The sequence below is a fragment of the Marmota monax genome, unplaced genomic scaffold, assembly GCF_021218885.2.
Source record: "Marmota monax isolate L192 unplaced genomic scaffold, Marmota_monax_Labrador192_F-V1.1 WCK01_AAM20220418_F8-fsc00107, whole genome shotgun sequence".
Taxonomy (NCBI): Eukaryota; Metazoa; Chordata; class Mammalia; order Rodentia; family Sciuridae; genus Marmota; species Marmota monax.
Window position 1 is genome coordinate 853,672 of NW_026693761.1, and position 23,107 is coordinate 876,778.

The 23,107-nt window shown below is 41.1% G+C and overlaps 1 protein-coding gene across 3 annotated transcripts in view; it reads left to right on the forward strand.

Moving 5' to 3' along the window:
- The first annotated feature begins 223 nt into the window (after window positions 1-223).
- Window positions 224-23,107, forward strand: part of Bmper (BMP binding endothelial regulator) — a 237,833-nt gene continuing 214,949 nt past the window's right edge. The window contains exons 1-2 of one of the 3 annotated variants that reach the window (XM_058584443.1): window positions 224-351; window positions 1,534-1,619. In XM_058584443.1, coding sequence (XP_058440426.1) covers window positions 1,605-1,619 — 15 coding nt within the window. In that variant the 5' untranslated portion in view covers window positions 224-351; window positions 1,534-1,604. Of the gene's footprint in view, window positions 491-1,533; window positions 1,620-23,107 lie in introns of all 3 variants that reach the window. The other 2 variants (XM_046460608.2, XM_046460607.2) reach the window with 2 other exon arrangements.

Genomic DNA, 23,107 nt, shown 5'->3' on the forward strand with positions numbered 1-23,107 from the left:
TCCTCTCCGTCTATCTCTGGCCACTCTGACATCCCCTCCTCCCGGCCCCTCTCTGGAGTGGAGGGGAGGACTCCTAACCCGCGGCAAGCAACTCCCTTAGGGGAGGAAAAAGCTGCCTTGGACGATCCTGGCCGCGGGACCCCTCCTCCCTGGGCGCCCCCAACCCCTCGCCTCGCCCCCCTCCCCCTTCCCCCCTCCCCCGCCCGCTCCCGCCCGGCTCCCGGGCGCCCGCCTCCCTCCTTCGCGGACTGTCTCCCGACACGCCGGCTGAAAGCCCTTTTTGACTGCGAGCGGCGGCAGCGGAGCAGAGGCGGCGGCGCGGGACCTGCAGTCGCCCGGGATTCCCTCCAGGTGACGATGCTCTGGTTCTCCGGCGTCAGGGCTCTGGCTGAGCGTCCCTGCCGGCGCTCGCCTGGGATTACCTGCTGCGTCTTGCTGCTCCTCAATTGCTCGGGGGTCCCAATGTCTCTGGCTTCCTCCTTCTTGACAGGTAGGGGAGGGCGCGGGAGGGACTGACCCTCCGGACGCTGGTTTGGTACTTGGGAGAGGAGGCGCTGGATTGCCCCGGAGATGGGAGGGTAGGGAGAGCGCACCACCACGGTGCATGCCTGTCGCCCGCGTTGGGGTTGAAGCGAAGCCTGGGTGAAGGTGTGGGAAGGCTTTGAATAGGTGGAGAGGTTGAAGGCTGAGGACTGGTGTCTTCTATGTGGTGATTATAAATATTCTATTTGTAGTTGAGAAATTTCTTAATTTATTTTTTGTATTTTCCTCAACCCTTATTTTTATCGTTTCCTCATATCCAACTAAGAAAAAAATTGCGCGGTTTTCCGCACACCCTCCTTTAGCAGTTTATCGGATTTCAATATCTCTACTGTGCTAGTCAGTGCTTTTTAAAGCATTGGCTTTCCAAATCTTCAATTAAAAAAAAACCTATCATTTTTAAGAAGAGTAATAATAGCAGGATATAATAATTATATGTTTTCAAGCAGGTGAAGATCTCAGCTGCTAGTCTGAAGGACATACTTTACTGACACCTGGTGCAGAAAACAAAATGTTGAATCAATTTCTAAGAGAAAAGAGGATTGCATTTCAAAAAGTGATTTCAACCCGACAGCATGAGGCAGATCCATGTAAAAGGCCTGCTTATAGACAGAATCCTGAATTTATTTCGAATTAAAAATCTTCCCTAATGGTCAATTTGAATTTTTTGCATGTGGGGGTGTGTGCCTAGTTGAAATATTTTCACAAAGCAGAAGTTAAAGATTCAGTGAAATACTTGGAATTGTGTTTAACATCTGAGAATAGAAGATCTATCAACATATTACAGTGTTGTTGTTGTTTTTTTAAATCTGTTTAAACAAAACTATTTAAAATACATTTTAGGAGGTTTTTTTTTTTGGTGAGTTTGATAACAAAACTCATTAAGAATTTCTGGAATTTGGGTAGATGTTTCAAGAAGGACTAATGTGAAAATTTAAGATTTTGTAAAATGCCAAAAAAAGGTTTACATAATTTTTTTTTCTTTCTTTTCAGGTTCTGTTGCAAAATGTGAAAATGAGGGTGAAGTTCTACAGATTCCATTTATCACAGACAACCCTTGCATAATGTGTGTGTGCTTGGTAAGTGTGGAGATCAGGTAAAATGAACTCAATTGCTCTGTGGACAAGGTGTATCCATTAAATGTAATAATATAATCATATCTTAAAATTTGTTTTTAGTTATCACAAAATTAAATATAACTGTGACATAGTTTGTGCATTGAATTTGGCTCATTTTCTGAGTTTTTTTGGGTTCTGGCAATTTCCATTTTATCAGGCTTAGAATTCTTCTCATTGATATCATCTTTATAGAAGTAAGTATAAGATGGACTTTGTATGACACTGTTTCAATGAATATTACATTTTGCAATGTCTATTCTTCCTAATGGCTACTGCTACCAAATCATTGATAACTACCAAACTTTCTGCATTGGTTCTATCATCTAAGCTCAGCAGGAAAATGATGAGATAACATTTAGGCATAAAGGTCAAGGATAAGGTATATAAGAGAGATGACTCCCACAAAGGACAAACATGAAGACAAGATGTAATCTTGGATTTCTTTCTTAGACTTCTTTGCTTTATACACTAGCCTCTCAAATATAGTCTTTGTTTCTGATTTGGAAGCATAATCAGAAAGACCAATTTCATTCTTAATAGAAAATGATGCTTAGCTGACAGCTACTTAGTTATCACTGGCTGATGATAGTAGATTCAAACAAATAATTTTTTTCAAGTTACTTTAACTTAATAGTTAATGATAAGTCTAATAAGTAACCACTTGGGGAAGATTAAGTTATATAAATAATAATTCTTAGATGAATCACAAAGATCAACATTTTTGCTGAAGAGTGTTTTACCATGCCAATCACTTTTGGCAAAGCTTACTCAAAAACTACACATCACAAACCCCTGTTGGAAGTACATTAAGGCAGTCAAATGCAAAGCCCAAAAGTGATAGATGGATATTTGTTACCAGATCAGCATGCAATGTGGAACTGGAGAGGGGATCCATCTCTATTTAGGCAAAATCCAAGCTATCTGGATTTAAAGCCAAATCTTTTCCTGATAAGAGATAAGTTAATGCTGTAAAATGACAAATGGGTGAAGATGAGAAGGTGAAGGCCTGTATCTAATGATATAGCCCGCTCGACTTCGAAGACTAAGGAAACCAACAGAAACAAGTAAAAAGACATCACATTTGCTCAGATGATAAATACTGCTAAGAGCTAAGAAAGGGGGTTCTTCAGATTTTGTGGTTATAAGCTGCTATGTTAATGATCTTTACTAAAGAACTTGTTGAAAAGAAGTTTTAAGTTTTTATTCAGTTGCAGATTTAAAAATGCTCTCTCTGTGTGTATCTTTTTTCATTTCCTTCATCTGGATAATGTGAATGAATTATTTTATCTTATTCTCTTCAGTGAAAATTGTCCTGACCAAGTAATGTTTAAATATGCTGAGAATTCCACATGTGAAAACATTGTTTTTCTCTTTGGCAATATTACTATTTTTAAAGTTTAAATAAATACACAGTTTGAATTTTGCATACGGCTCCCAAATAACGTTATGAAGAGTTCCCCACATGGTGTTCTTCCTTTTCAGTACTCTACCCCAGTGGGAAATAGTGCCCTTCTTGGAAAGTGGAGATTTTAGTAATAGGGAAATAGGTGTTAAAATCCTGTAGTTTTGAAGGTAAAGTGTGAAGAGATAAAAATGTGAGGAAAAAAGATGCATCAGTTTGAATTTGAGTGGGAATGATAGTTATTTAAGAAAACTATCAATTGCCTACCTAAGTGTAGTAGATCTTTACATCTGTAACATTTAGGCAGCATTTAGAGGCATCTATCTGCCTTGGATGCTGTCAGAAGTCCTTTCTCAGGACCTTGGCAGTTGGACTCACCCATTATCCAGGAGGCCCATAGAGCTCTTTCCTTAGCTAGCGGCTCAGTGATATGTCACCATGACCTTTGCAGGGATTTAGGATTATGGGCCCAAGCTGTCACAGTCATTATTGCTTCTAAACCTTTGCAGTGACTTGGTAAAACTGAGTCAGATAGATAGCTGACCATTTTTCTCTTTATGTATGTTATTGTGGTTTTCTGTTGGACCCATTGTATTCCATGGATTTCAAATCTGGCCACTTGGCCAGGAGGCTGCTTGGCATTTTTATACTTAGTTTGAAAAGTAGATATATTTAGCAGATTGACAATATTAGCAAGCAAACATTTTATGAAACACTTTTTACTTTCCAGGCACTTATCTAAGCCTGCTTTATTCAATTTGATCCTCACAAAAATCCTTTGAGGGGTTTTCCTTCTGTTTTACAAATGAGGAAACTGGAAATGTAGGAGACTAGGTAGCTAGTGAAAGTTGCATTTTATATGCAACTTATATATGATATTTACTATTTTATTCACTAGAATGGCAGTGCTGACACTCAGTCTCAGGTTTGTCTGTCTCTAGATCACTAGCCTAGAAGCAGAATAAATAGGCAATTTGTTAATTTAAAGGCAGGAGAAAGCAGGCAGGGTAAGAGTGGGGATAAAAGACCATCTAAATTATTTTACATTTTGGCATTCCATGAATTATTTTATTTTATTTTTCTCCTGGAGTCTTTTGGGAGTTTGGTTAGTTAACATTTGTTAATCACATTATATGAAAGGAAAATCTCGTTATGATTTCAGCTGACCTGCCGGGAGTGTTGGTCTTGAGTTAGGTTTATGTATATTAAGAAGGTACGTAATAGTCTCAACTGAACTTTGGATAAAGAAAATAGTCATATTTAGTTTGTGTTGGTCCACCCTTTTGGCAGAAAGATACCTAAGGCTGGGCTTAAGCTCATATCTTATTTCATAACATGTACTAAAAAAAAATAAACAAAAAACAAAAAACCAAACCCCAACCTCAACGTATGCTTAAAAAAAGATGTAAAATGTTACAGTTGGGAGGAAATCAGTGGCACAAAGTCCTACATATAATTACAGTGTTGAAGCTTGCAAAACCCCACAAGATCAGCTTGGCCTGATTTAAAATTTTAAGCTCCGGAATATTTCAGAGGTGGAATGAGCTCATTTCTGTGGAGATTTCGAGGATGACAGTGGCTGCAGTAGCCACTGCGTAATTGTATTCTCATTTATCACCGTCTGCCTAGACTTGAGCATCTTGCCAGAACCAGTCACAGTTTAAGAATAACCTGTTTGTTAGTGGATGATGGAACCATCTTTTAAAGTAGGTGGCCCATAATGCTTCAGGTCCTGTCTACTCAAGGAGTAACATTTGGAGGCATTAGCCTTGGACCAGGTTCCAAGATCTCAGGAAAGAGGTAGGCAGTTTAGGTTAAAGATGCAGGTGCTTTGTTGTTTACTGAGAAAACAAAGCACAGCCTTCTCCTGCCTTTCAAAATTATCTTTTATGGGGCCAAGGGAGGGAGGCCCAGACGTCTTACTGTTTAGTTTGATTTCCCCCTTCTTGCCAGAGTTGTTTTTCCCATAATTCCCAGGAAAATACATTGGTGCCCACTCAGAAGCCAGCCACACCTAGGTAAATGAATCTGAAGCAATTCTCTGGGTCTTTGGGCATCCCCAAATCTATCAACTGTACATGAGAAGGGGTACTCACACTTCTCAGCCCTTTCCCTCCTAACTGTACCACAGGAGGAAATGGTGGAAGCCAGTGAGTTGGGTCCAGGATTGGAAACCTGAGAAAACTTTGGAGGCTGGGACTCAGAAAACCAGAAGTCAGAGCTTAGTTTGGCATACATTTTGTTCAGCAGAAAACATTATTCTGAGGTTGAAATTTCCTCTTTTAAATCCAGAGGTGCAATGTAGAAATGGACCCTTTGCTCATAAAAAGCCATGTGAAATTCAGTGTTATAAGAAGTGGGGCCCACCTATCTCAGAGCCAACCAAATAGTGAAAACAGAGCGGACCTTGTCTTTTCTCTTCCACTTTCTCTATGACAGGAATCCTCTATCGCTAAGCAAGTAGCTCCCAGCATCTCAGCCTCTCTTGGGTGCTTTATCTGCATCAAATTCTTGTGTTTTTCACTGTCCATGTTATAACTGGCTGGAGAACAGATATATATTATTTGAGCAAGTGTTAGGCATGTGTTTGAGAATCAGGGAGATAAGGTTGCAGCAGGATTCAATTGGTGTGTGTGTGTGTGTGTGTGTGTGTGGTGTGAAAGAGCAGGGAAAAGATATAAAGTGGCAGGTTATGTTCAGAGAGCTAGAGCACTTAGTATATCCATATGTATGTGGATTGCCATACTTTTCTCAAAACTATTAGGTATCGTTCACCGAGTTTGGATGCTCACTGAGGAAGCGATCAGATTTGTTTATTTATTTTTATTCTGTTTAAAAGGTGATGTGGCCAATTAATTGCCTTTTAAGAGAACAGCTTTGAGGGATGTACCAGGGTTGTGCTGGCACATTCACAAATATCAGCTCTGAGGCAGTTATACTTATCCACATTTTACTCAGGCTCAGAGAAACAGAGCAAATCTCCTGAGGTCACACAGTAACTGAGAGACAGAATTAGGATGTGAAACCACTTTATTATCTACTAAACCAATGTGCTTCTAGTAGTTCTTTACTACTTAAAAATGTCTATAGACACCTTCAGAGGCTTCAGAGAATAGTTTCAGCTTCCACAGAGCTAACCTAGATCTCTTTGCAGGGAGTTAGAATGGTTTTTGATCTTGTAGCATAAGCCAAGTCTGAAACATGGAGAGGCCTTCATGGGAAGATGCAGCTTTTGACTGGTATTGTATCATTTTTGGAAAAGAGGCATAGGCATCCAATCAGCCTGGTTTCAAGTCTAACTCACGATGTACCTGAAACAGTTACTTCACTTTCCTAAACCTCCGTTTCCTCATCTGGACAGTGAAAGGGAAATCAACCTCTAGCTCATAAAGTTGCCATGAGAATTAAATGAGATACAGCACGTAAAGTTTGGCCCAGAGCATGACAGATAGAACGCTCTCTGGAATGATTTACTTTTGCTGTTGTTGACGATGGTATAAAAATTCTCATCACTTTTGTGGATTAGGTTGCAAAGGTTCATCAGAAAAAGATACAAAGAGAAGCTGATAGAGAAAAGCCCTAGAGACAATGATGCCAAGCCCACCATGTTTATGAACAGTTACGTCAGTAACATTTATCGAGTTTTTCTGTTCCTCCAGGCTTGGACCTGGCTGATCTAGGCTGTTTCCTTATTAGTCCAGTGTTCTGTGGGCCCTGGTGTAAGTTTTCCCCTTACTCTCTATTAAACATTAAAAAAATCTTTCCATGGAAGCGGGACCTCCTTCTTTGCAGAGTATTTACATCTCTGTGCCTGTGGGGTCACCTTCACTTGTACTTTTATTGGCAGAGAGATAGGGTTGGGACTCGGAGTGCTGTAATTCTGGAAAAACTGCCTAGTGGGCTGGCATCACGGGGATTTTCCTGGCCCGCCTTGTGGAAGTCTCTTGACCCCATTCCAGACCCGACTGTGTTTTTGCTGCCTACTTACTCCTTGCTCCCTTCCCCATCCCATTTCCAACCCACTTTCCTTTGGTTTCGTGATGTTGGTCTTTATCATGTGCGTCAACAGCGCCTTGATGGCAGCCTGCATTTGAAACACGGGGAGTGATGCTAAGGAGAGAGATCCTACCCTTTCCGGAATACCACAAATAGGGCAGGAAAGAGGAGATAATGGGAAAAGTCAGGCAAAGCAAAACGTCGGAAAATAAAACCAGTTAATAATAAGGTATTGGATAAACAGAGGGTATCAGGTTTTCGCACCCTCTTCTGTGGCACTTCCGCCTGGCTGGTGGCGTACAGAATCCTTTGTGCTATGAAAGAATTCAAATAACACCACCTTTCACGGCACTGGGAGGTCAAGTGTGCTTGTTGAACTTAGTTAAGATCAGCAAATGAGGTGGGTGTATATTTTAAGACTCTCGATTCCCAGTCCTAATTCTATAAAACACCGCTCAAGGCACTAGGGATATAGCAGGTCATAAATTCAATAATATTATTCTTTCTTCTGTCTTTCCACACCTCATCCCTGCTTCTATTTTGTTTTATTATTTTTAGCTTTCTCTACATTTGAAGAATAGTGCTGGTTGGGTCCCCTTGAGGAGATAAAGACCAATAGGACTACAATTTGGTGAGAGAGACAGAGACATGCATGAAAACACTTATGGGAGCACCAGAAAAACTCTAAGATAGACTTGAATCCACGTCCGAAGGGGATTGTAGACAGTTTCTGGCTAGAGAATGGTGGGGGCAAGGCAAAGTCCAGGAAAGACCCAGAGTGTGTTTGGGCTATGTGGAAATGGCAGAGTCCAGCATGCCCAGAGCTCCATGGAACTGGAGGTAGAGCATCCTTGGGAACTGCCCTGGTGAGTCCCTGAAATGCAATAGTGATATCCGTTCCATTCATGTTAAGGGAGGAGCCATTTAATATTTTCATGCAGTCACGTGACACAACAAGCAGTGTTATTTATATGCCTCTAGGAGCTTTTGAGGGGGATGTCTAAATGGAGAGAGTGGAGTTTGGACAACAGACTTCAGGGATGTGGTGTGGTCAGGAGACAGCAGCATCTTGGAGCAGGGTGGACAGTGGAGATGGAAAGGAGTTGGGATAAACTAATGTTGCACAATCTTTCCAAATCCCTTAACTACTTTCCAGTTCTGAAATATTTGGATGAACAGATCCAAACAACTCCCAATAAGACACAGCCAGTAGAAGGCAGTAGTCATTGCAGTGGAAAGATGTGTAGGGTGTCTCTAGCACAGCCACCTTGCTAATCATGTTTCATTCCTAAAGCAGGGTGCTGCTATTGGAATAGAAAATGGTTTACCTCCTGAAGCTCCCTCTCAAAATTCTATTTGGGTGCCAGCTGTCTCCTCATACTCAAACAGTGATATGCTGCTGCAACTTTCATTTGGCAAATTATTCATCCTGATGGATATGATATGACCTATGCTCAATGGTAGAACACATTTTACACATCAATAAAAAACTGGGCAATTCACCTTTAAAATGTATACCACTAGACTTGAGAACCACTAGACTCCAAGAGGCATTTTGGAGCCCAAGCTGGTAGCACTTGGCAAGAAAACAGATGGCAGATGTGAAAGAATGGAATAAATTGAAGGAGATTTTGAGCATTCTAGCCAATGAGACAGCATGGGAAGAAAAGAGATTAGGGAGGTGGGAGGGTGGGTGGTAAGCTTAGACTTGATGGGGGACCATAGGCTCTTAAAAACATGGATCTGATTCTTAGTAGAGAAATCAGGACTGGAAGAGCAGTTTATTAACTGCATAAAAATGATCTTCATTGGATGCATGTTCATTGGATTAGATGAAGGGGAATAAAGGGAAGGGAAGAGATTGGGAATAGGAAAGACAGTAAAATGAATTGGACATCACTTTCCTATGTTCGTATATGAATACACAACAAGTGAAACTCCACATCACGTACAGCCACAAGAATGGAATCCTAATTAGAATAAGTTTTACCCCATGTATGTATAATATGTCAAAATACACTCTACTTTCATGTATATCTAGGAAAAACAAATAAAAAAAAGAAAATGTTTGAGGAAGACAACAACCAACAGTATTAAATCCTACAGAGCGGTAGATTGGGCAATTCTAGAAGAATACTAAAGAAGGAACTCGTCACTGTGTCCTTGGACTATTTGAAACAATGAACAATGGTCCCATCTCCCTAGCACCTACTGCACATTTGCACATGGAATCAAATTGATCATAAGTAGGGTTTGTTGGCACCCCATTTGGCATGCATCCAGAACTAAGATCACAAAAGAGGATATTGAAAATTACAAAAATCACAAATTTCCAAACTTGTATTTTAAAAGATCTTAGCAAAAGAGAGTGCATATATATCATACAACATTTTAAAGGTACCAAAACAAAACTAATTTCATGGATAGAAGTAATGTACTTCTGCCAAACATTGTTGGGATGTTTCTATAATTCCCTGCAAAATGGCCACATTGAGACATTTTTTACTAGGAATAAGAGCAACAGTATAAAAGAGTCTGACTAATATAAAAATTTACTATTATAAACTTTCAAGTTTGCTCTATTAAACTGTTAATGGTGCCTTAAAAATATTATGATATAATTTAATATCTTTGAATCAAGTCTTCACGTAAAATATTTTCTCTTTTCATCAAATTTTTAATGCTCATTTTGTTGGTGAGCCACGGCTGTGGAGTGGGGGTTTTGGTGTCTGATGTTATGGATTCAGGTTTTATCTGGTAGCTGTGCATCTCTGACCAGGCACTTTGGTCTCTCTGAACCTTAGTTGTGAGGACTGGGAAAATCACTAATGGTGTGTGTGCCTTCTAGAAGACCTCATCAGGCTGTTGTAGCCATTAACTGAGGTGATGTGAGTAGGTTAAATATGATGGATATTTGTGAAAGCCTTTTATAAACAGTGTCAAAGAAATTATTATCAAGGGAAAGGACTTAAATAGAAGAAGGTCAAATCCAGTCATCCCCTGATATTTGTGGGGGACTAGTTCCAAGACCCCTGCAGTTATTAAAACCCTCAGATGCTCAAGTCCCTTATATAAAATGATGTAGCATTTGCATATAACTTACACAATCCTCCCATATACTTTAAATCATCTCTAGATTACTTATAATACCTAATTTGATGTAAATGTTATGTAAGCATTTGTTATAATGTATTGCTTAGAGAATAACAAGAAAAAAAACCTACACATGTTCAGTATGGATGCATTTTTTTTTTCTGAAGTATTTTTAGTCCATACTTGGTTGAACCCATGGATGCAGAAAGTTAACTGTACCTGCCACAAACCAGCTTTTAAGTACATACTTTAAAGTATGTTTTCCCAGGGGGGCTCCATTGTTGTTTTATGGCACTTGCCACTGAGTTATAAGTATGGCGGGAGGGAAGCAAAGATGTGAAACTAGTGACTTAGTGAAGTCCAGAACTTGATGCTTCTGAGTCCTTTTCATTTTAAAGAGTATGGCATGAACTTAGATAGGGCAAAGGGGAGGGAGGGGAAGAGAGGGGGCAAGGGGGTAAGAAAGATGGTTGGATGAGATGGACATCATTACCCTAAGTACAGGTATGAAGACACAAATGGTGTGAGTATACTTTGTATACAACCAGAGACATGAAAAATTGTGCTCTATATGTGTACTATGAATTGAAAGGTATTCTGTCATGCATAACAAATTAGAATAAATAAATAAATAAATTTAAAAAAAGAGTATGTCACAGTCCAGTGTCTTCTCCAACCAGCCACAGTCACTTGAGGCATGGGGCCTCATCCTAAGGGGTCAGCCCAGATGACCCAGACTGGCTGGACTTGGATATGTGGCCCTACACATTCACAGAGCTTTGTGTGCTTGTGACCAGTGGCCCTTCAACTCTTCCAAGAGCCTCCTTTTGCTTCTCTTTAAGAGAATGCTCTGCCTTGTTGTGAAGTTACTTAGACAAATTTATGTCTTAAGGGCTGAGGTCCTCGAGTGTAATAAGCTCGTCATGGTCATGTCTGCCTACCACGTAGCTACAGTGACAGGTCCACAACCTTGGGACTTGAGTGGGAGTAGGGCTGGAAGTTTCCTGTTTATAGTTCGTGTTGTTAACACTTGGGATAGTTCCCCCCAAGAAGGGAACTCCAAGTTCCAAAACATGACTCTCCCAGAGAGTTTGTCACAGAAGGTCACCCTCCTCTATAAAAGACATCCTAAATAATCATTACCAAAACACTTTTTTTCCTCCTTCAAAAGGAATGCAATTGCATTTGAAAATATAGGGTCATATACACCTCGAGGCCTGCTTTTATTCGCGATGAAAGGAACATTCCCTCATACAGGAATATCCTGCTGTCACAAGCAGAAATGTTGATGACAAGGCAGGAGGTGTGGAGAAGGGGGGTTCTGAGACCAGCTCACCTCTACTTCCAAAAGTCTCAGTGAAGAATGTCTACCGATCCCTGGAGCTGGCATTCCCCAGACGTTTCAGGCCCGGTTCAGTCAGGCTAACACTGAAATCTTGACTCAAGCCGTGGTGTTTATATTAGGTTTTGGATGTTAGCTCCCTTGGCTTCTGGGAGCTGACTCTGTTGAAAATTATGTTTTTCTTTTAAGGACAAAGGCCTTATTGTATGTACATGTTGTGTAGTGTAATGAGCTTTCTTTCTTTCTTCCTTTTTTTTAAATCTTAGGTAATGGGTGGTACTAACCCAGATCTGCCAGTTGAGAATTCACAGATCTGTGAACCGACTGGCGATTTTAAGGCTTCACATGGGTGATTCCATAAGAGAAAACGACAGGGTGGGCTGAGTGGTATCTTCACTGACCACAGCATGTCCCCCAAGTGCCCTATCATAAAATGGCTCTGAGAGAGGACCTAGAACATGAGCACTGGTACCTCAGTACCACTTCAAAGAGAATGACGGTGACAATAAAAATTGGGAAGATAGTGATCATCACATTTTTAACTTATAAAAACACACATTTCCAAAATAAGTCTTGTGTTCTTGGTAAAATAAATAGATTTTGGCCAGATGGCTGTTCATGGCTGCCAGTGTTGTAGGCGTAGGCCGAGCACCTTATTTTTAGGCTCAGTGTGGCCGCTTGGCCTCTGTAGGAGCTTTAGGTCTTTTTAGCTGTGGGTGACCTCAGGGAGACCATTCCAGGAGAGACCCACCTGGCCCGTGGAAAGGAGGTACAAAAACCAGAGGACCTGAAGCTGCCCTTCCATTTCGTTGGGTCTCAGTGAGAAACATTTTTTTTTCAGTATTTTTTTCTTAACTATTTTCCCTTTCTCATTAAACATTTTTTATTTCTTGATATGTATCATTTGAGGTTCTTCTTTGAGTCTAATTGTGGACTGTAGTAATAACATTAAGGCTCCTTTAACCCTTCCCTGCTGTCTTAATAAAATAATGACATTTTAATTCTTTTTCATGCCTATTCATAGAGCGTCTTATTGAAAAATACTGGGGGATTCTTTTTCCATTTTGTTTTCTATTTAAAGAGAACTGTTTGTGCCAAGGTATCAGACTTGCTCCTTCTTGGTTCAGAGTGCACGGCCTGCTTCCTGACAGTGGTGGGGGGCTCACAGCTTCTGTCTCTGGTAAAGCCTTTTCTGCCATATTTGACTATTTCATTTGGTTCCTTTATTTCTCAGAAGTTCATGAATTCTGGTGGTGGTCATGGCCTCCTGGGTCTCTCTTGCTTTGTGGATTTATGGTGTAAAAGCAGTAGCATTAAGACATTCACATAGCAGTGCTTTTTAATCTCAGGGGACACTGTTGTGCTGAATGAGAGGATATGGAAGATTAGCCAGACATTTTCCCTCTTGGGAGCCACTATGCCTAAACAGTTAGGTTCCACCATGGGCCTGTGTTTATCCCTGGGGGGAATGGGCCTGTTAGACTTGAGTTGTGGTGATTTCCTGTTTTCAAGCACATGTGAAACAGTGGTTCTGGTGCCCAGTGGGACCCACCCCAGTCAGCGGGGAGCCCCATTAGCACATAGGTGCAGCATGGAAATCCTTGACCATAAGAGTCTCAGCTCAGAATTTGTGGAGTAGTTGCTTAGCAGGGAAGTGGGCAGAAACCTGTCATTTTTGTGAGTCTCAGTGGCTGGGATGAATCTGTTGGAGAAAGTAGCTCTTTCTCTCTGCTGAGATATGTTGGAAAGGCATGTACTAGGGACAGTAGCTTCTTTTTCCTCTCTGGGAGTATGTGTGTATGGGTGAGGAGTTGGGATTTATTATAAGCAGTGAATTATTATTATTTTTTTCTGTTTCATGTAAACCATATCATGGGTGAGGGCAAAGAGAAATTTTCATAAATTGCTTTGCATACTAGTTGGCTGTGTTTCAATAATCTAGAGCCTATATTTTGGTATTAAGGCATTTTTATATTTGCCTCCTGCTGATCTATAGAAACAGCAATTTCATGTGGTCCAATCTAATATATATTTTGAGCACCTTTAGACTTTTTCAAGTCAGATATTTATCTGGACAGATGATTGCAATGTACTTGAATAAAGAAACCTTTAAATCCAGAATGAATTTCCACTGAGTTTGTAAACTAAAAATAAAATGTGGTGATAGAATAAAACACTTCTCAATCTGCGATATGGTAAAGTGCCTCTTAATCTGTGAAGCTTCAACTCCAAGTTAATGAGCTCTTTGTACATCCTCCAGACCCCTCTGAGGGTGGCTGGCAATGGGGGGAGACAGGCTTAGTGGGGAAGCACACGGTAGGGCCTCTGCAGGACATATGGGAACTGCATTGCAGGACTGAAGCAGGAGAATGATTGATTGATGGTCATTAAACCTGTCACATATTTATTGACTATTTATGTTAATAATGTCCTGAGGCACTGCAAGATTGGAGAAATCCTTTGTACCTGAACAAAAAGATTAAACTATATTTGAGAAAGTTTTGAAGTTAGATATATTTTATTGCTTTAGAGGTCTTTGAAAATTGATTAACTTATACAAACCAGAGATAATAACTCTAGGCTGGAATATTTGATTAGTCAAAGTAAACAGATTCCTTGACTGTGCTAGATTTTATATATTTATGTATATGTATTATGCATTTAATATAATATTTGAATAATGACTTTAGTATACAAACTACATTCTATCACTGGAGAGTCTAAAAGGAAAATGAGCATGAGGTGTAACCACTAGTTGTGTTTTGGACCCATAGATGATTTTGTTCTGGTCTCTGGCAGCCCTGCCCCTTCCTCCCTCACACACTTTAATTTTGACTACCTGTCTTCTCTCACATGGTCGTAGATCGTTAACAAGTTAGTGGTTAAGAGTTTTGCCTTTAGTTTCCTCTGTTCTCCCCCAGACCCCAGCGGTGGTGGCTGTCACATTTTAATGTGCATAAGAACCACTAGGGAGTTTGCTAAAATTCACAGTTCCCATGCCTTACACCAGAGACCAGAGAAGCTTAGAGGCTGATCTTTAACAGACTCTTTCCAACTGAGGTTTAATGGAAAGGGAAGGACATATAAATAGAAACCTAAGTACTTATGATCATATTTAAATATTGGTCAGGTTCCGCTGAAATTCTGTTGAAATTAGTGCAAAATTTATGAGAAGTCAACTATCAATTACATGATATTGTTTGTGTGATGCTGTCACAGAATTATCATGAGCATTAATCATCTTCATTGAAGTGGTACTTGTCCTCTTCAGATCATCTCTATCAAACCTCCCCTAGTTCTTTGAACCCTATATGTTGAATACTTTTATTATAACCCTTATTCCTGCCTCCCCTGAATTTTTACTAATTATTTTCATGACTGGCTTCTTTACTAGAAATTATGTTTCTTTAGGGCAGGAATAGAATTTATTTCTTCTCAGGATCACTGGAAGCATCAAGAATAGTGCCTTGCAAGCTTCAATAAATGTGAATAAACATTGTGCCTATAACTTGGGGACAGTCAGAAGTTCATTTTCCTCAAAGTCACCCAGTGAGATCAGACCGACTTTCTCCAGAAACCTATTTCATAGTTCAGATTAGTAAGGCTGAGAAAAACAAAGCAAAGCAAAGATCACACAGCAAACCAGTGAGACTTGGGATTACATTCAAACACAGGACTCCTGTTCCATCCTGGGTAGACTCCACTAAAACATCTCTGAGAGAATGCTTCCTAACCACAAGGGTTGAGAACACACCCCGAGGGCTGAGCAAGAGAGACCCAGCAAATAGCTTCCCTTGGGATTGTGTTTTGAACAGTCTTGTGGTCCAGTTAGGTAGAGTCCTGACTGGCGCCTTTGGGTGGGACAGCCTGACCCACTGGGTTGCTGCCAGCCTCTTCATGTGCTGGATTCCCACAGGGATGTACTCTGTTTCCTGTGGTCTCTCTGTGATGGGCAGCAGCTGCAGAATGAAGCTGATGTGACGTCTGTTTGTTGCTTCTTCAGCACGAGCCAACTAGATGTAGCAACTTGACCAAACAGCCAAGGTTTTATGACTGACCTGGTGGGATCCAGCAGCATCTGGAGGAACCAGAGGCGAGCAAGAGGAGTCCAGGGCCAGGTGAAGCAGATTTTAGAGACTCCTTACCCAGCCCACAAACTGCTACAGGAAGCTGTTTCCCAGCAGGAACCTTTCTTGTTCAGAATGGATCCATTCTGGGAAATTTTCTCTGTCTCCATTTGCTTCCCTCTTTCTGCCCATACCTTCCTCTTCCTGTTCAGGGAGAGTGTGAAGTCAAGCTGTCCAGGTTCTGATTCACGTCACCTTCATATAATTCTTGGTCAGGTTGCTACACAGTTTGCCATATTTTTAGTGAGAATCTTGATTAAAAAAAAAAAATTTAAATGAGATTGGCATTCCACCATTCCAGGGGTTCACCTTTATCTTCTCCATCTTTGTTATTTTTTGAGCTGTGTTATTCTCTTTCTCTGTCATTAGCCTAGCATTTCCATGATGTCACTGCTCTCCACATTTTGTGCCTTGTTTTTCTCAGTCTCAGTTTCTAATTCCTGGTTTTAGCCTGATTCTGAAATATACCATCAGGTATTATGGCAGAATGGTCATTCTTCCTACACATAAGCTGCACAGGGGTATGGGCAGTGTGCTGTGTGGAGCTTTCTGGTTTTGGTGGAGTCGGATGATCTGGTGGAGAGCCAGAGGATAGCCATTTGTGACCATGGTTAAGGGGTCAAGAGAAGTGCTGTGGGGATCGTGGTGGGGCTGGCTCAGAGCAGAGTCAAGTGCCCAGGTGGGGGTTCAGTAAATATTTTTCACTAATGATGATGATGTGCTGATATAATTTCTCCTAGTGAAGAGACTGTCCAGGAGAAACTTGAACAGTCTTCAGTATGTGGGAAGGAAATTCTATGTTGAGAGGACAGAGAGCAATACTAATCCTAAAATTGCAACATATCATTAGCTTCAGTTTCTCCTTAGGCCCAGAGTGAGTCCCTAGTTGCTAATAGGGTCTTGTTTTCTCTGTGTCTTGGCTGGTTCTTCCTGGTTAGTGCAAGCTCTTTCCTGGATCCTTGGATCCTACTTATGCTGCAAAGACAAAGTCATACTTTTTGGGATCAGAAATGGAAAGCTTTTTAGGATCAGAAATTGAAAAGAAAGACTGACTGTGATCTCTGTTCATGGCAGGGATCTGGCTTTAGGACTTTGTATAACTGAGAAGGAGAACTTACGTCAAGAGATTTCTCCCTTTCAGTTTTTTTTTTTCAGATCTATTTCTAATGTTCTATTTACCCCCTCACCCATCTTAGATATGCACCTGGCCTTTGTTCACTAAGCTCCGGTGGGTCTGAGCCTTCTTGTTTGGGGACATTAATCCAAGACCTTTACCTTGGCATTCTCAGCACTTCTAGCCAATTGGAAGTTTCCAAATCTTAACTCTGTTCCCTTAGAGATGTGGGTTGGAAGGCAAGGTGGCTACTAATACTGGGGATAAGGAGTGACCAACAGGGGTCAAGACAGCATCTCCTGGAGCCCTGCACGGTGGGTGCTGCTATGCCCTGTGGTATCTTGGTCTCTAATACCTGGCATGGTGGCAGGTGCTGAGAGAAGGTGACCTCTGGTGGTCACTGAGTTAACATATACTCCCAACCAGTGGTCACATACAGTTGTAAATCCACACACGTGTGTAAGTACTTACATGTGTACAACTCCCTCCACATTTGCATGATGGATTTATAAGAATTATGCTACTTGACTTTTCTTTGGCCTTTCTTTTCACCAGATCTTCCTTATCTTCTCAAACTTTCCATATTCAAAGACTCAACCAAAATGTTTTCTCCATTTCTCTATTCCATGAGTGATTCTGTAGAGATCTCTATATGTTGTTAGTTCCCACATTTATATTCCCAGGCCTCTCACTGTTAAATCCTGAGTGATATATCCATATGTCCTCTTGGAATCTCTGTGTGGATGTCTAGCAGTAACCCAAATTAAAAAAGGCCTCAAAGGAGATTTGATTGTCCACTTCTCCCCCAAACCACATCCTTTCCAGGAAGCTGCCTTGCTTCATTCACTCAGCCCTCCAACTGTGTGGACCTTGATTCCTTCCTCTCTTGTCTCTTGTGTTCAATCTCTTAGCAATCTTGACAACAAAGCCTGGAGAACATATCTAATAATTTCTAACTATTGCAGTTATCACTCTTGCCTTTAGTTAATACATTATCAGTGATTTAAAGATCTACAGATTATTTCACTTATTTGAGGAAAAAAACAAAAACCCTTTGGTGATATCTCATCTCACCCAGAATCAAGTTAGAAGATCACAGCCTACAAGGCCTTATTCTATATGACTCCAGACGACACCTCTGACTATGTCTCAAACCCTCCTCACTTTTCACTCTGCTCCAACACTCCTGGGCTTCTCCTTTCTTTTGCATGATATCCAGGACCTTCTCCACAGAATGTTTGCACTAGCTCTTGTGCCTGGAACCCACTTATCCAATGTATTTGCATATTCTTATTCCTTCATTCAGGTGTCTATTTCCTTACGAGAGGGTCATCTTCTGACCATTGATACCCACCAGCACTATCCCCTTATCATTATGTTCTCTCATTCTGCTTCGTCTTCTCCAGAGCCCTCCCAGTACCTGTCACATCATACACATGTTTGTTCCTAGCAGTCTTCTCTGTTAGAATGTTAACTCTGTATGGACATGGTCTCTCTAAGGCTCATGACATACTCACAGTGTCTGGGACAGTGAAGGCAGGGCCCATTCAGTATATATTTGTTGGATGAGTGAGTTTGTGCCATTGGTGTTTATTTATTTTTTTATTCAATAATTTTAAGGTCTCATTCTCTTCCCTCCAAGGAAATTATATACTTTCTACTGTCAACTCTGCCTTTCTGTCTTGATGACTGACCTTTTACATAGATCCTATTCCTTTGTATATCATGTTTGATGGTGGGAAAGTTATGTAAATGCAATGAAAGATGAAGAGTTGCCTCCAGTGAACAATGATGTCATCATAACAAACTACATAATAAGCAATGTAAGATAAAACGACAGATGGTCCCTGACTTAGGGTGGTTCAACTTACAATTTTTTGGCTTCACAATGGTATGAGAGCAATATAAGTTCAGTAGAAGCCATACTTCATGTTTTGAATTTGAATCTTTTTCTGGGCTGGAGATATGCAGCACTCTTGAGATGCTGGGTACAGGCAGTGAGCCATGAGATCACAAGGGAAACAACCCTCACTCTATATTGCACTGTGTTGCTGAGGTTGGGCGGTCTCATAAATTAAGTGAGTTAAATGCATTTTTCACATAGGGCACATTAGCCTATGGTGAATCAAGGAACATCTGTATCTCCTATAGGAAACTTCTTAAAAAAAAAGATATTGCTGCCTTCATTAGACTTGGTAGCATGATAATTATTGGTTTTGGAATGTTAATTAAATTAATTGTGTTCACATTTTCTATTTTACCTAAAACATATTACAGATGAAAGATAAATAGTAAAGTGTGATAAATATTATAATTTCACAGAGGAAGGAAAAAATGGAACAAAATAAGCATACCCCATTTCCCCATGATATCTGTAAAAGAAAGTGTTCTGCTGCTTGCAATTCCGTGATGCTGTTATACCTTGGCGGGTGTGCACTGGAGTACCATCATGGAAGAAGAGTCATCTGGGCTGTGAGATCCCAAGAGGCTGAGATATGTAGGTCAAATTCTGTCTCAGTGAGATAATTGTATAACAGAACTTTTAAAGGCTCATTCAGTGACCTACGATGTAGTGTCTAAAGACCCAGGATGATCTAGATGATCCCAAAGAGTTTGTGGCAGTGGAATTGGGTTACCACTGACTGTTCCCTCCCGTGAACTGGTGACCAGCACTTCTTGCCACTCATGTTGCAATATGTGAGGTACTTCTGCAGTGTTTATGCTCTGGGCCTTCTCCATCTTGGACTGTAAGCTCTTCTAAAGGCAGAAGATGTATCTGATTCATATTTTCTATTCCCAGAAAAACCTGGCATAGTGTCTGGCCCACAGCAGGGCTTCAAAATATTTCTTAAGCAGATTTGTGGATTTTCCGTCAGATAGATCTGAATTCTGCAGTGCAAAGGGGTAACCTACAGAAAAATATGTTTACAGCCAAAATATTGCCTTTTGTAAGGGCTGTTTTTCTGTTGACATTTTTTGTCTTAGGTACATTAATGCTCTGAGAAGCTGTTTTATGGTGACATCTTTGTTAAAAGTAATGGTTAAGGGTAATGACCATGGTTGGTTTTTTGCCTTTTAACAAATAAAACATGCTCTGTATCCCCCTAGCAACATGTTTATGTTAATAATGTTTTAACTGGCCACTTTCATTTTTTTATAACACCTTAATTTCTAAAATGGATTATATGCAAATATGGCACTCATTGACCACTTAGTGAGTTTAAAAATAGAAGCTAATAGATTAAAATTACATTTTAGACCTATGAAATAAATCTCTGGCTTTTCCACTTCTGTCTGACATCTGCATGTGGCCCCTGGGATAGCTCTGGTGAAGAGAACATGCTGCTAATGGCCCTGGCGAATGAGTCAGACCAACCCAAGCTCAGAATTGCCTTCATATGGGGGATGCTGTCTGAGGCTGGGGTTTTCAGTTCTGTGAACATCTAACCAGCTAGAACACTCCTGTCCCTTCGTTTTCCTACTTGTCATTACTCAGGCTAACTGGACACCCTTTGTAGTGAGAATCAGGGTCAGTGTAGCCCAGGAGCAGAGACCTTCTCAGCATCTGAGACACAACAGCATATACACAGGCAGGACGGTAGAATCCAGCCTAAACCTGATTGGGCCTTCTGTCCCAGGGGTGCCTTTGAAAGGCCCAGTGATTGCTGGTGGTCAGGGTCAATTGTGCAGCTGTCTTTAAAAGTGTCTCACTGGTGACCAGAAAGTTACTTTGTCAAAATGACAGATGGGCTGGAAGCCACTCCTCCTCCATGCTTATTCCCTGCAATGTCAACTTCTGTTTACTCCCCAGAATCAGGAATTTTTGTAACTTCCAACAGAACATGGACTTTCTAGGGATGATCAGTGAAAAAAAAAATCTTTTATTTCATCTGCTTTGTGGTTTGTTGTTGACCCACAAGAATGAGGGGTGCTGGAGGATTTGGTGGGTTCGCTGTGGGTGTGGGTGATGTAGGAAGGAGATAGGTGCTGACAGCAAGAGTGACAGCCCTCTAGGGCTGGTCAGTCACACAAAGAAGTGATTTTGACACCACCAGTGGCCAACAGGATTAAGACATTCAGTTTTCATGCTCTTCTTTGGCAGAGAATCGTTTATATGCATAACTGAAAGGGTCTGCTGAATTCTCAGTCTTTTTATGCCAGAGAGCCCTGCTTCTTATATTGTGGTGAGTAAGGAAAGGGACCCTTAAAATAATGTCTCCAGGTATCACCTTCCTTCTTGTTGTGTTGTCTGCTTTGTTGTAGAGTTACTCTAATTTATTAGACTCTCTCCTGTCCCCCCAGAAACTGATAAGGCTGGACAGTGCCCTCTGAGCCACAGATCCTGCTGGTAATTGGAATTGGACACCCCCCATCCCCCACCCCATGTGGTCCATCATCTTTTCACTGGGTCAAAAGAACTCACAGAAAGGCATAAGGATCTTCATAGTATTTCATCACCCCTTTCTTTTTTGTTTTCTTTTTGGACAGGGGAAGAAGCTGATTCATTATTTCCCATGTGCTGAAGGGCGCCCAGCAGTGTAAAATAATCAGAGGTGTTAGGAGAGGTCACGGGGCCACTTGTACATGGTTTCGTTCCTTTGCAGGGCTTCCTTCTCCTGGATCCCTGGTTTGCAAAATCTTCCCAAATCAGAAGTTTGCAAAATCTTCCCAAATCGGAAGTTTCTCTGCAGCACCCACTTCATCCCACATCCCAGTTTTTGGATGGGGAGGATAGAAGGGGAGACCTGACCATTTGGACAAAATAAAAGAAGGACGTCAACATTTATTCCTGTCCATTCGCATACCTGGCTCCTGTCTGCTGGCAGAACAGGACACAGTGTACCTTTTGGTTTTCTAGTCTGCTTCTGGGAGCCACGTGTAGTGGCAGGGCTGCATCTGCAAGGGGCTCACAGGGCTGTCACTGGCTGCTTCCTATCCAGTTCATTTCAGTTACATGAATGTGTGCTGCCGACAGACCCTTTGCTTATACGATGTACAACATAATAAAAAACAGGCCGTGCTACTTTCTTTGGGCTACTATTTTTATTTGGTGGTTATTTCTTTTGTGTTCTGCCATCTCTAATGTTTTGGTTCTATTTCAAAATATGATTAAACAGAATGAGGAGCTGTTTGACACTGCCCTGTTTTAAATCAGAGTTTGTACTTGAGCAGCTGGGACATTCTAATGGCCTGTGTTTCTTTGTTCTGAGAGTTCCCTGAAACGGCCAAAAAAAAAAAAAAAAGCCAGACCTAAACCCTTAAGCAGAGTAAGACCCCAAACAATCCCTCCAACAAACTAAAGACTGGGGTTTTTTTTTTTTTTTTAAAAATTGAAATGTTAAGTAACTTAAATATATAAAAAAGAACTTCTTATTAATCCCCCGTTGCTTCTGTTGGCACGTGTCATATTTTCAAGGTACAGTATCAGGAGAACACTGTCATTTTGTGATGTATGAGGGCAATATATCATCAGCACATCGTCTTTGTAGAGGATATGGGTACTAAAAGACACGATTCTGGCCAGACAGAGCAGCAGGGGGCCTTACTTCTTTCCTCCGCCCGCCTGCCTTTTTCTTTAATCTCCCTCTGTTTTGTGTTGCAGAGAAGTGAATTTCTTCATGGGATATGACTTGTTGCAAAATAATCGGGGGGCCCCAGTGGGCTTCATAAAGTCTTTTAAATGGTCGGGCTTCAAGGGCAGCTTTGTTCGGAGTTTGCACTGTTAGCTGGGCCTAAGGAGGCCGTGTTTGCCAGGGCCCAGGTCTCTGGGGTAAAGGCTCGCTGAGCCTAGACAGGAGAAAAAAAGAATAACACTCCCAGATGTAGTGCAATGAATTGCGTGATGTTCTTACAAGATATTTTAACATTAAGTCTCTAAAATTATGGCCGTGGGATGCTGTGAGCCTCCAGGGAGGGTATTGCCTCCTGTGCAAATGGCAAATGGAAGAAGGGTTGAGAGGATGCAGTGGGTTTGAGCCCAGGTTCTGGTCTGTCTTGCAAATGACCTGGTGCTCAGACTTGTTTTGAGTGGAGCCAGAGACATAATCTGTCTTTCCTTAAAGGTCCTATTTTTACTTGTGTGTTCAAAATGAAACCATAAAGCACGGAGGTTTATAACGGTCTGAAAATGGGGAATGCTTAATCAAGTTCTTAGCTGCAAGGAGAGAGGACTCCTCTTAGCCTTTAAGACAAGTTATATATTATAGTGATTAAGGCACAGACTTTGATATCAGAGAGCCCTGGGTTTGAATGTCTGCCTTGGCTGGCTGTGTAAACCTGGTGAGCCATTAAACTCCCTGTGCTTCAGTTTTCTTACCTATAAAATAAGAGGGTGGTAAATTGGTGCCTTCTTCAGGCTTGTGGCAAGTGCTAAAT